General features: G+C 38.1%; 1 protein-coding gene across 12 annotated transcripts in view; it reads left to right on the top strand.

Annotated features, from left to right (window-relative positions):
- Positions 1-13925, top strand: part of stxbp5b (syntaxin binding protein 5b (tomosyn)) — a 54337-nt gene that overhangs the window by 29303 nt on the left and 11109 nt on the right. For 2 of the 12 annotated variants that reach the window (XM_039673189.2, XM_089120122.1), the window contains exons 13-22: positions 2503-2570; positions 2743-2783; positions 3054-3274; positions 4787-4974; positions 5895-6020; positions 6498-6649; positions 7498-7560; positions 8929-9003; positions 9085-9132; positions 11429-11473. In XM_039673189.2, coding sequence (XP_039529123.2) covers positions 2503-2570; positions 2743-2783; positions 3054-3274; positions 4787-4974; positions 5895-6020; positions 6498-6649; positions 7498-7560; positions 8929-9003; positions 9085-9132; positions 11429-11473 — 1027 coding nt within the window. Of the gene's footprint in view, positions 1-2502; positions 2571-2742; positions 2784-3053; positions 3275-4786; positions 4975-5894; positions 6021-6497; positions 6650-7497; positions 7561-8928; positions 9004-9084; positions 9133-10919; positions 10950-11428; positions 11474-13925 lie in introns of all 12 variants that reach the window. The other 10 variants (XM_039673193.2, XM_039673190.2, XM_089120121.1 and 7 more) reach the window with 7 other exon arrangements.

Genomic DNA, 13925 nt, shown 5'->3' with positions numbered 1-13925 from the left:
CTAGCCTTTCTCCATTCTGTGAGGCGCGTTTGTAACGTCACGTAATACGTAATTACGTTCAAAAGGTCACGGGCGACTTAGCCGGAAGTACAGAATCAAAATAGTCCGACATCGTTGTTTTACCTTTTAATTCCTTTTTTGTAAACGGCGTTTGAGTTAGTTTTCACGTTCAACCTATGCGTTCAACTTGTAAACACTCTGACTCTGTACTTCTGGCTACGTCGCCCGTGACCTTTTGAACGTAATTACGTATTACGTGACGTTGCAAACGCGCCTCACAGAATGGAGAAAGGCTAGCATTTGTCCTTAGAAAAGATACATTTTTGGAATAAGCATTGAAATAACCGATCGTTTCGCATGATAAGACCCTTATTCATCGTCTGGTGTCGTTTAAAGACATTTGAAGCTGCATCTGAAACTGTTATTAACACTATCTTTTGGACCTGAACCATCCGGTTCCCATTGAAGTCCATTATATGGAGAAAAATCCTGGAATGTTTTCATCAAAAACCTAAATTTCTTTAAGACTGAGGAAAGAAAGACATGGACATCTTGGATGACATGGGGGTGAGTAAATTATCAGCAAAAGTTTTTTCAAAAGTGAACTAATCCTTTAAGGTACAAGACGTTAGGAAAATACTGTATGAAATACTGATGTGCTGTGTCACAATAAATTATTATTATTATTATTTTTTTACTTGAATAAGTCTTTAATCACTATATTGGAGAAATGCAGAACACTGGAAAGCTATAAACAACAATAAAGTAAAACTAAGAGGACACAAGATAACGAAAAAAGGAAATGAAGGGTATAAATACACAGAGATTACAGGGTACCTAAAAAACGACAGAGGAATGTAATCAAATCAGAAACCATAGAAATTAACTTGCAAACCGAACTCTGTAAAAGTAGCACAGGGAACTGTCACAATAAATTATTATTAGTATATAGCCTTCTATATCCTTGCCTTGTTTTTGAATGAATACATCAAATAGTGTAAAATACATTTTACAGAAAGATTTTCTCAATCTTTTCCACTGGCCAAACAGTATTTTTAATTAATTTGAATTTTTAATGGAAGCAGAGACATGGTTGTGCATTATTTGGATGGAACTATTTTCTCAGACAATCTGCTTTATCATGATTAGCAATTATCTCTAGTTGAAACATTAAAACACAGCATGCCAGAGGGAAAGTGTTCAAAAGTGTTCATCCACAACAAATAAATATTTCTATTTATTGAATATAACTTTTTTTTTTGTAACTTCTCAGTAATGATCAGTTTCACTAAACAGTCCAACGCGCTTGCTGGCGCGGACATTGTCTTCAAGTGATAGGCTTGGTAAGTGAAATTATATTTGTAGGTTATTATCTTTCTGTAGCCTATAGGCTAAAATTTTCTTTAGATTGTCGATATACAGTAAAAGTGACCAAAAAGACATTTAACTCCAGCTCACCATCGGTGTCGCCAATTCCCTTTGTCTCCAGAATGGGCGTACGCACGGATGGCTCAAAGTTTGCGTAAAGGTGCTCACATTCTCCCGTCAAGTTTTTTTTTTTTATAGATCACAACCTTTGCTTAGAAACTGTAGTACGTATGTTTCCATCCCCGTTTTGCGCCTATGCACGCTTTATAAATGAGACCCCTAGTCTTTATGAAGCCTGTCCTTCTGAAAAGCACAATGTGCTCTGATTGGTCAGCTGGTCCAGTGAGCTGTGATTGGTTAACCACTTCAAGCGTGTTTAGGATATGTCCCGCCCCTTACATTAACCACGAGTTTCAACGCACTACTAACTAACTCAACTAGGCCCCGCCCCTTTATATTGCGTATGCCTTTGGCAGGAATTATTTAAATGAGAAATATTGTGATGTGTTCATTCCCAGAAGAAAACTCAAGACTACAATGGAGGCGTTTCAGGGAGTTCAGAAACAGTGTGCACTAATTAAATATAGAGAATAACTCCCTCTGGAGGGACTAGACTTGTAGTCAAGTCCACCTAAACCCAGACCAAGACCAGAGGGTATCGAGACCAAGACCGAGACATGTATATGATACATGATGATGTGTTTTTTACATCAAGTGTTTAAAGTGCTCGTTTCTGCTGCGATAAGTGGCGCGGATATGGTGTTTTCTTGTGTGACTCGCGCCTAACGCACTCTCTTCATTCGGATGCTTGCTTCAATCCGTTGCGGATATCGTCGTGAATATTGTAGTATTGTATTGCTAAATCCCCCGACCTCTATGTCGGTCTGAGACAGCGAGACCAAGACAAGACCAAAACCAAAGACCGCCAAGGCCGTGACAAGACCGAAACCACGTAAAAGTGGTAGCTAAAAAAAAGATGTATGTCTCGAGACATACATCACTAGGAGGGACTTTGTGCTTTGTAATTTTTTTTTATGCTCAAACATCAACATTACACACTAAAGAAAGTTAATTATGTACAAAAGCATGATAGGGCCTATACAATTTGACTGATACAAATCTGTGTTTATGCAGGAGTGGCCAATAAGTGGAGGTAACTGGGGCCAGGGAACACTAAGTTTCTCAGAGATCATCGTCACTGGGTAAGGGATCTCTTAAACACATACATAAACTCTTTGCTCGAAGCGTTTTCACATTTAGTAATTGGATTAGCAAGGGACACCTTTTATACTTGTTGGACGTGAAATGCTTTTGAATGCATAGCCAGTATTTCAGTGCTGTTACTGGTTTCTTTCTTTCTTCCTGAAACACCAGGCATGCTGATGGATCTATCAAGTTTTGGGATTCCTCAGCATGTGAGTTTCTGTCTCAGAAAACAAACACTTACTTTGGACGTCACATGTAGATTCTGTTCTGTAGATATAAATTCAGCAGATGTCTAAAGAATAGATATTTTTACTAATAAGAGTAAAGCATTCTCAGCTACATTTAAAACATTTTAACTTGTCTACATCCATTTTGCAGACTTCTGAAAATGCTCCCCAAATGTATTTAAAACAAATATGATTAACAACAGCTAATAATAAAGATAATTGGTAACACATTTACTCTGTTGTGTCTGTCAGTAATGCTGCAGGTTTTGTATAAGCTAAAAACAGCAAAGGTGTTTGAGAAGCCCCGTAGTAAAGAGGAGAAATCCAGCACTGACATTGTGGACGAAGATCCGTTCGCCATCCAGATCCTGTCTTGGTGTCCAGAGAGTCGTGTGCTCTGTGTGGCTGGAGTATCGGCTCATGTCATCGTCTACAGGTTCAGCAAACAGGAAGTTACCACTGAAGAGGTCCAGGTCTGACCCATTTTAATACAGGACATTTATATATGTATTATATGAACAAGATAAATTTTAGATGATGTAACTGGTCACCATTTGATTCATTTTTCACCACTTTTAATCTTTTATTTCACGTTTTTATTTTAAATGATCTATGCGACACAGGATTAATATTAATATGAGGTCCTAAAACACTGCATGGTGATTATAATGAAATTAGAAGAATGCCGTTGAAAGCCGTTTTAGAGTTTGAGTTTAGTATGCACACTGCAGGATATTTCATTAAACATTAAGTTGTTTTGACACATGATTTCCAACAGTTAAACTACCAGATGCTGCATCCACACAAATGAGTAAAGCGCTCACTTGTTTATGGTTATTAATCCTAAAAACCTTGCTTTTTTTAATGAGCAGGTTTCACACTGAAGGACTGAATAAATTAATGTTGAAGTAACTTCACATAAATATTACAAATGTAATTAACATCGGGTAACACTCTCCTTCATCCTTACATGCCTGGAAAATATCTTCCTGTCCTGATTAGCAGTGTTATATAATATTAAGGCTCCCTAGGAGATTGCTCAAGCAATACATTATTTTTGTGTTGATTTTTGTATGTATATATATATGCTTGTTTTATGCATGTTTGTGACAACTGTCATTTAGTGTCATTTGCTCAGTTACGACATTTTTAATGGAAATATGACACTGTTTGAGATTTGTTATGACACCTTGACATAAACCAATACATCATAACCTGTCAGTGTCTTTGTCATGACAACTTGACATTACTAAGACAACACAACAACATGACAACATGACTATGTCATCAACATGACATAGCAGAATAATTATCAAACTTAAGAAACCACTTAGCTTTATTGGTTAACATTTACATTAAACTGTCAGGTGGTTGGTTTTGACATTGGCTGTAATGAAGCCATTATAACTTTTTAATGACAAATTAAATAAGTACCACTGTAGTTGAGGTCACGAAAAATGACAGTTATAATGGCCTCATGACAGTTTAACTTAATTTAATGTCAACTTGTCATGGCAAAGACACTGACAGGTTATGATGTATTGGTTTATGTCAAGATGTCATAACAAAGACATCTTAAACAATGTCATATTTGTATTCAAAATGTCATTATTGAGTGAAAGACACTCATAAACATATATAAACTTTACTTCATATTCAAGACTTATGCCATGTCATGATTATGAAGGTGTCATGTCAGTCTTATGCACACCCCTTCAAGTAATGTGTTACCATATAATCGTCCATATCATTCATTTTAATACATTTATGTTGTTTATTTTGAGGACAGTCATATTTGTGGTAATTTGAGATAATTTTGTGTTAACGGTCAAAATCTGTGTACTTTTCTGTCCAAATAAATTATTAAAAAAAATAAAAAATAAATAAAGGAGAACAATGGAATAGACATTTATAGACATGCGGATCTATGCATATGTTCATGTAAATCTGTGTGCAGAGTTAATGAAAGTTTTTCTGGTGTGTAGCTGCTGGAGGTGCGTATGCAGTGTGAACTGAATGAAGTGGAGTCTCCTGAGGGCGGAGGAGAGCAGGCGTCTGCCGTTTCCACCCCAGGAACATCATCCAGCCCTCAGACCAGCCTGCCTCAGTCCCACCCCTCCACCAGCAGCAACAACTCCTCCGACGGCCTGCGAGATAACGTGCCCTGTCTCAAGTACAATCAGTTTCACAATTACCCGCCCCAAACAATAACTTAAAGGGAAAGTTCACCCAAAAATTTCAATTAGCCCATGATTTTCTCACCCTCAAGTCATCCTAGGTGTATATGACATTCTTCTTTCAGACGAATACAATCGGAGAACTCCGGCGCAAAATGAACCTTTAGTCTAATTACACATCGGTACCTAGTCAACAGTTCTCTGAGATTTGTTTTAATGATAATCGAATGTAAAGAGTTTTAACTCTTAAAGCTTTTTAGCGTATAAGGCTAGTATATGGGGGCATAAAATAAGTAAAAAGAAATCGCTAGTTAATACCTCTAACAAGGCTCAAAATAGCCCCACACTAACACAGTAACATAATGAGGGTCCCTACATGCAAAACGGCATGAGCCATCTTTGGAGAACAGTCTCGACAAGTTGAATGCTGTTCGTGTTTCGATTTGTCGATTTGTTGTTTTCCAAAGATGGCACCGCCTGTATACACGAAGTGCACTGTCTTCATAAAGTATCTTCTTATTAAACGGTCTGTACACTTACAAAGTTCTCAATGCTTCGTTTTGCATGTAGGAACCCTCATTATGTTACTGTGTTGGTGTGGGGCTATTTTGAGCCTTGTTAGTGGTATAAACTAGCGATTTCTTTTTACTTATCATATGCCCCCATATACTAGCGTTATAATCTAAATAGTTTTAGAGATAAACCTCTTTACATTCGATTATCATGAAAACAAATCTCAGAGAACGGTCGACTAGGTACCGATGTTTATTTTGCGCCGGAGTTCTCCTTTAATATGGCCTTTCCAACAACATTTACTTTGATGTGAATCAGATTTATAGGCTGTGAGAAAGAGCCTTATGAATGACATGTTTATATTAGCATGTAGTTAATTGTGTCCTTTGTCCTATTTGGCCAGAGTCAGGAGTTCTCCTCTCAAACAGTCTCCGGGTTACCAGGTGGAGCTGCTAATTCAGCTGGTGTGGGTCAGCGGGGAGCCGCCACAACAGATCACCAGCCTGGCCGTCAACTCTGCGTATGGCCTGTAAGTCCACCAAACGACAACACCAACTCATTTACTGCACCTATGATGGGTTTACTGAGCAATTAAAAATGCTATCCTTCCACAACAGCTGTTCGTTATCTTTCAGACAAGTTTTATGTGTCATAATCCATCAAATTTAAGCCTAGCAGGCATGTAAATACTTGAATAGTTGTTCTTAATTATGATTTAGTGGAATTTGAACTGTATTTTAACACTGTTGAAACGCACAAACGTAACTCGCCACAAAAATGGCCATTCGCAAAAATGTTTCTTGAGCGGGATATTGGAATACACTAAACACTGAAATGATGTAATGATGCTGAAAATGTAGCTTTGCCATTACAAGAATAATTCACGATTTTAAATACATTTTTTATTAAACTTATGCAGCCTTGGTGAGCAAATGAGACTTTTAAACACACAAAAATCGTAATGATTCCAAACTTTTTGACCCATAGTGTATTATGTGTTTTACAGAGTTGCATTTGGCAACGGTAACGGACTTGCAGTGGTGGATTACCTTCAGAAAACCCTTCTTCTGAACATTAGCACAGCCGAGTTGTACGGCTCAACAGATCCTCACCACAGACAGCCACGCTCGCCCCGCAAAGCCAGACAGCCTTCGGCAGGTGAACAAAAATCTTCCCGCCAATATTCATAACCTCTGCATGTTGTCAGTCTATGTGTATCACTTTCTCTCTGATAAAGTAAAGCAGTGTCAGTGTAGGGCCCATGATGCTCCTGCAGGTGGTCATCTCTGGTCGAGGAACCATCTGCTCCTGATCTTAGAAAGTCTTCCGATCCATATGCTCAAAAAACAGGAGCGCCGATGTTTGTTCTTTTCTCTCCCTTGTTCTTTGCATGCTCTTTTAGTTGTTCGCTCATCTGAGTTTCAGTCTTTGAAATACACAGATGCCAACAGACTGAATTTATGGCCCATGATTGAATACAGAAAATCTGACCAATAGTGTTTGATAAAGCAATTTTTGATTATGTAACCGTAATCGCTAGTGCTATTGCTCATACTTGGGGTTTGAATTGTATGAACTGGCATATTTTTGGAGTTCACTCATTTATGCATCCAAACTGTCCTGAATCCAGTCTCTGGAATCTAGGGAGTTCAAAGGCCTTTCAGCTGTTCATTTGATTTTGTGTCATTGTTTTGTCTCACCCTTTCAATATTCGTCTCTCTCTGTGGTTTCGTAAAGACACTCTGCATAAGAAGTCTTGCATGTCCGGCCTCTCTAACTTTTATTCTGAATCTGTGAAAAAGCTTCATTCTTCTTACCTCAGTAAGTCACATGGCACTCATCAAAGGTCTTGTCCTTCTCTTTATATCTGTCTGCATTCTTCTTTATGTCGTTGTTTAACACTAGTATATTTTTTGTACGTTAATTGATTAGTTTTAAGTGCTATGTGATGTTTCCTGTACCGAGTCCATCTGGCTGTTTGGTTTAGACGTGATTGTTTTCAACAGGTTTTTGTGATGGAAATGATGCATCAGCCACCCCAGAGGAGAGATGCAAATCACCAACTTCAGGTAAAGATGCCCTCATTGTATGACAGGATTTACTGGTAAAACATGAAGAGCATGAATTAATTAATGAGTTGATTGACAGATCTTTAAAGGAACAGTTCCCTCAAAAAATTAAGCTTTTGTCATGATTTACTCGCCCTTGTGTTGTTCCAAACACGTGTTTCTTTCTTTCGTAAAAAAATAAAAGGAGAGCTTAGGCAGAAAGTGTTTGTTTGTGATAAATCTCCACCCACTTTCATTTAATACTGCCAAGCTCCAAAAAACATGTTCTTTTTGTCAAAATCCTTTATCCCTGAAGCATGTTATATATATATATATATATATATATATATATATATATATATATATATATATATATATGAAGAGTTCAGATGCAAAAGCCTCTAAGTGCCATTTGAAATTTTCTTCTAGAATGATCATTTTTATCAAGCTTGTATATTTAAGTTCAGTGATTTCACTTAAATGGCAATGATAATTACCTATTAATTGTTATTTAAGTGAAATTACTGAACTTAATTATACAAGTTTGATAAAAATCATCATTAAAGAAGAAAATTTCAAATGGCATTTAGAGGCTTTTGCATCTGAACTCTTCATATATTGTGCTGGTTTTAACCCTGTCAGAAAACTTAACACTGGAAGAATTTTTTTTAACAAAGTTAAACCAAATTTTAGAGTTTTTAGCAAAAACTGATTTTAAAAACCTGATATTAGATCTTCTATACATTTTTCTCACCAAGAAAATGGCCACGGAAGCAGGGAAGCACAACAAACAAATCAAAACAAAGCTCCAAAAATGAAAAAAATACTAAAATTCATCTATATTCAAGTCTTTTGACACTATACAATATCTGAGATTAATAGACCAAAGTTTTAGACTATGAGTCATTATTCATTTTCTTATTACTTAATATTTACTGTCAATGAATTTGAAAAGTGCAGCTTGCATCTATAGGATCAGATCAACATGAGGGTGAGTTTATGAAAGACAAAATGTTTGTGTGGACTGTGCCTTTTAAAAGTGAAATATGTAATTTCTCAAAAAGTCCCCTGCCAGAATGGCTAGGAGCCGCCAAGCTCATGCTTATCCTCTGGAAGTTCATTTTGGTGAGGCAGAAATTACACACTGCAACTTAAAGACAGACATATTGACAAACACTGCAATGCCAGAGCATTGGATGTGAAGCTCCATTATAGTTGAAAAGTCTTTAGCACAGCGAAAAATATTCAAACAATTCTGCAAGCGTCGTCAGAATTCAAGTCAGGTGTGCTGACCAAGGAAATTTCATTTACAAGGAATTCGACTTTGATATGCAGATAGTTGCCAAAAGTTACATAAGACCCCATTGGCTGTATCACATTATTATGCAGACTGTGTTGTTGCTGTAGGCTCCGGTTCACCATGCAATTCTGATGAAGACAGCAAACACAAGTTCATTGACAGGGGTACAGTACATTTACACCCATTTTCTGTCTTAGAAAAGCCTTTATTTTATTTGATTTGATTCTTTTCAACACATTTTCCAGTGATGTCCAAAAGCAAGCGGATATCCAAGACTGTTGCCAATGACTTTGGTACTGTATAATGTTCATATTACGGCAGTCTGGGTCTCTCAGTTTCTGTGCTAATGGGCTCTTGTGCACTAACCAAATTAACTAACCAAACAAATTAAATGGGTTTGCTTAAGTGCATAATAGAGCTGAACTTGAGCTTTGTGCATCTGTTGCTTGGTGGTTAAGTGCGGCAAAAAATGGTGGACCAGACTTTTTACAAAGTAACTTTCTTAAAGGGACACTTCACCCATTTACATTAAGCTTTGTATCTTTAGAAACCCAGTCATATTTTTGAATGGTCATGGTTTATTCGCTTATTTTCCCCTGAGATGGGAGAAATAAGGATCTAAGTGTTTTACTTCCTGCTTATTATGACGTAAAAATCGTCATTTTGCGTCATAATAAGCAGGAAGTCACATTTCATTGAAAAGTGTATAGACTACAAACATTAGCTCATTATTATTCCAGGTTGTTGGACCCACTCACCCTACAGGCCTATTACAGATCAGTGGGTGGGACTTCACTTGCAGAAACTGAAATCAATATCCGCCATCTTGTTTTGAAGCTAAGCTAACAAGCGCTGTGGAGATAGGAAGTATTGACAATGACGGAAGAAACTAAACATGATATTGAAGAAGAGGATTTTGAAGTTCTGCTGCTCGAATCCGATGTCCGTGGCTATCTTTACGAGCCGCAGTATAGTTTAGAGCAGCTGAGGCTCATGGAGGAACCGGAGGCGGCTGCCTGTCACGGTCAAGGACCCCGGACTGGCTCGAGCTGAGCGGACTGCTGTGCATGTGCTCTCGCTATGCGCTACGGACACAGAGTCCGTCTGCTGCAGAGAATTTCAACGATGGCAATTTCTCCTGGAGGAAATCTCTGAATCAGACGAACACACGGACGTTTGTGTTGTGATAGTTTCGCCTGACTAAACATCCAGGTATCATGCAGTAATTCACACCATATAGAAATAAATACAAACGAGGAGTAATTCACTAATGAGTTTGCCAATGTAACGTTAATGGGGTTTGTTGTTGTGGAAAGGAGGCGGGAACCGGCGAACATTTAAACATTTTAATAGTAAAATGAACAAATACAAAACGAAAGTATAAGCCAGTGGCCCCTTATTGACGACTGCTGTAACGTTACACCCAACAGAAACAGAACCTGTTCGTCTCTCGATCTGCCGTCGTCACTCCTCCTTTTATGCTTCGGCTGCTCTGAGAGATTCGAGACCGGTGTGTCTCACAGGTGTCTTTCGTTATCACTCACGCCACTGACCTCGCACCGCTGTCACGCCCCTCGCCCTCGTCCTGCTCGCCACAGCCAACTAACTACAAATTTTGTGAAATGAATTTCAAACTCTGGTGATAGCTAACGTTAGCCTTGTAGACGGAAGAGTGATTTCTCTGTTTGGGCTGTTCCGGATTAGTGGGTGTGGCTTGCGGAGCTGTGCAATGCGGTGCATTGTGGGAGTTGTTGTCTTACATACAAATGCGCCCTTCAGTTATTTTCTCGGTCAAGAGAGCACCAAATTCAGAAATTCTTTTACATTTTGACTACATATATGATCCACTTTCAATAAAGAGTAATTTTGAAATGGGTGAAGTGCTCCTTTAATGTACTTATGTTACTCTAAGGAGAAAATATTTGCGTGATTTCTTTTTTCCCCCCACTGAAATGGATTGTAAATGCTGCACATGTTGACTTTAAACAGTTTTGAGATTTAAAATGGTTTTTATTCTCATAATATCAAAATTGAATCTCCTGCAGGAATGCTTTTTTTCTAACCTTGTTTAACATTACAGGCTTTTACTCTGCTCTGCTGCGTTTCAAGGGTAAAATACACCGCAATGGAAATGATGTTAGACTTTTAACATATCTCTGATTTTGAATCGTATGTTTGCTCACAGATTTCTACTGAACATCATAGATCTACATATGAGTGATTACACACACACACACACACACACACACACACACACACACACACGCAATGTCAGTGAGAAATGAGGCTCATGGTGTTCTGACTCTGGATCGGTGCTGGTTTCATTGCCACTAATCTCAATGCAATTTTCTGGGCACGATCAATTTGCTTCTGAGTGTAACACATAATAAATAAACCAATGTCTCTTTTTAAGGCTGCTGATGGGCTCATGGCTTTATTCTACATCACGATCCTCCAACTTAATCTTAACCTGCTTATTTCTATCCTCTTTTACCTGTTGATTCATCATTGTTTAACATTTTAGTAACAATGATTTCCCAGATGAACGGCTTCGATTTTATGTTCAGAACAATGTTTTCTTTTTTCCAGCTAAGATATCCCGGAAAATTAACATGATTGCTGATCAGAAAGATGGTAAGCGTTTGTTCTCTCACTTTAGTTTCTAGGAGTAGCTGTGCATCTTTTGCAGGTGATCATTGTCTTCCACGCTTGTGTAAACTGGGCATTATTTTTAAGCAGCACTTGTCATCAGTTTGAAAGGGAAGCTCTTGAAGTAGCGGTATGCACTAATACTGTGTTCTCAACCCTAATGACTAGGGGTTGAACGACTTCAGAAGTCGAAATTTATGTGATGAAAGTCTAGTCGACTCGTCTCTGATGACTTCATTAACCCTCTGGGGACCAGAAACGCATCGCCGCGTTGACATTTTTTTCACATAGCTGCAAAATACTGAGTCATTAATGGTCATATAAATAAAATCAATACATTATTCTAAACTATAGAGGGTCTTCTTTTTTTGTGTACACTCTTAATTAACATCAAAACCTTGTGTTTTTGTAAAATAAATCAAATAAACAGGGTGCCCTTTGAGCTCACTTCTGAAACACAAAAAATGATCCGAAAAATGAACTATAACTCATTAAATACTTGTCACAGAGACACGAAAGATTTATCTTTATGAAGCTGAAATTCTCTTCTTTTAAAGGTGCCATATGTAATAATTGAGGTAAAAATATCCAAAAAAAATGAGCTACACGCATCAAAAGAATGAGAAGAAATAAGTGCAATGATGTAATTAAAAAACGGACAAGTTATAGTGCTCCCGAGATATAAACCTGAATTAGCATGCTAAATTACTAGCCCCGGCCCGGCAGGTGTCGTAATACCAGTTTCGGCCATGGGAGGCGGTATGCGGGCGGGCAACATTACCACCAGCCAAACTGCAATACACGAGTAAGTCGCGCGGCTTATGTGTGTACTTGAACCTGATGTCAGTCGTGTGGAAAAAGCCCACTACTACATTTCAGTTCAGGGAAGAGTTAAAAAAATGATTGGTCGACATTATGCATGAGGAATACATTTTGGTAAGTTGTAGCATACTGTATCTTGTTAGTGTGCTTTTACCATTAGCTAGTAGAGATGATCGGTTCACGTGCGCTAGGGATCTGTCATGTAACATGTACAAGTGCCAAAACAGTATTTATTCTTTGAATTGCGTAAAAAAATTGACAGAATCTGAGAGCTTAACTAACCTGCTTGCTAAGTGTTAATTGCATGTGTCTCACGGTGAATTCGTGAGAGTTGGCAGCTCTGAAAGGCGCTAGGTTGATCAACATCAGCGAATGCTGTCTGTCAAATTAATTCAAACGAACAATAAAACTGTAATATGAACAAAACGAAAACCGTAAACTTAAAATAATAGCCCGCAGGCTTTTATTTTCCCATATCGTCGAAATGCACCAGCTTGTTTTTGAGACAGGTGTCTATGAGTCGGTCTTCATCATTTAGTGTTGAGATGTTGTTCATTGAATCTCTGATCTCTAAAAATCTCCAAATGCTCCATGTGAAACTGCGGTCTTCCGACCTTTTACTATCGTGTCAAATGATTTGAATAATATGCGGAGAAAGAGAGCAAAACAGTGCTCGCTTGTGTTGTTTGAAGACGTGAGAGTGCGCGCGGCCGCGGCACACGCATTTTCTGGAGGTATACTGCCCCCATCTGGTATGGAATATGGAATATTTTTAAATTTTTAGTTCCAGATGGCACCTTTAAATGAAGTAATTTATATAAAAAAGCAACTATTCTCAGTTGATATAATCTGTATGAAAAGAGAGATGTCAGTCTTTTTCCTTTCACCTAATTATAGCGTATGACGTGTTAATGTGACCCCGCCCACTAAGAGCACGCGCTATTCATACGCTAATGTTGAGGCAACATGAAAACACCCACATCAGCTGGATAAAACATCCAGTTTATCACAAATCTAACCTTTACCTTGTCTTGTTGCACTGTGAGGAATAATGCTGTCATAATAATCCTGGAAAAGAACAAATAAACCTGGAGCTGAGACTTGAATGCGGGTTGCCTTGTGCACAGCAATGGCATATTGACACAGCGCTGCCCATAAGGCTATTGCTCCTACAAAACGGCTTATCCTTATCAATTCTTTTGTCTTTACATTTCTCACAGATTTCTGATCGTTCTAAATCAGATTCAAATGAAGTAGCACAGTAAAGATTTCATGTATATGAATGCATTAATGAGTGAGTGATTGCGTTTTAATTAAATATACCTGGCATCGTCTCGCTCTTCTAATAGTGAAGCTTGAGTTACTAAGAAATATATGCTAGAACTTTTCAGTGTTGACAATACATTTCTGTGCTACTGAATGATTCGGTGTACGTGTGGTGTGAGCTACTGTCTTTATGTGTGTGTGTTGCAATGCAGCAGCCCATTCAGCGATTAACTTACATGTACAATAAGCTGTTTAAAATGTGCGTTCACCCGTTCAATTTTGAGCATCCGGATGGTATAATCAGAGTCAGAGTATCTTTATTTGTCTCCCACCGGAGAAATTAGTCTTT

The sequence above is a fragment of the Pimephales promelas genome, chromosome 15 (genome assembly GCF_988280905.1).
Source record: "Pimephales promelas chromosome 15, fPimPro1.hap1.1, whole genome shotgun sequence".
Classification (NCBI taxonomy): Eukaryota; Metazoa; Chordata; class Actinopteri; order Cypriniformes; family Leuciscidae; genus Pimephales; species Pimephales promelas.
The sequence above is the reverse complement of the archived record's forward strand: the minus strand, read 5'-3'. Positions and strand labels throughout refer to the sequence as shown.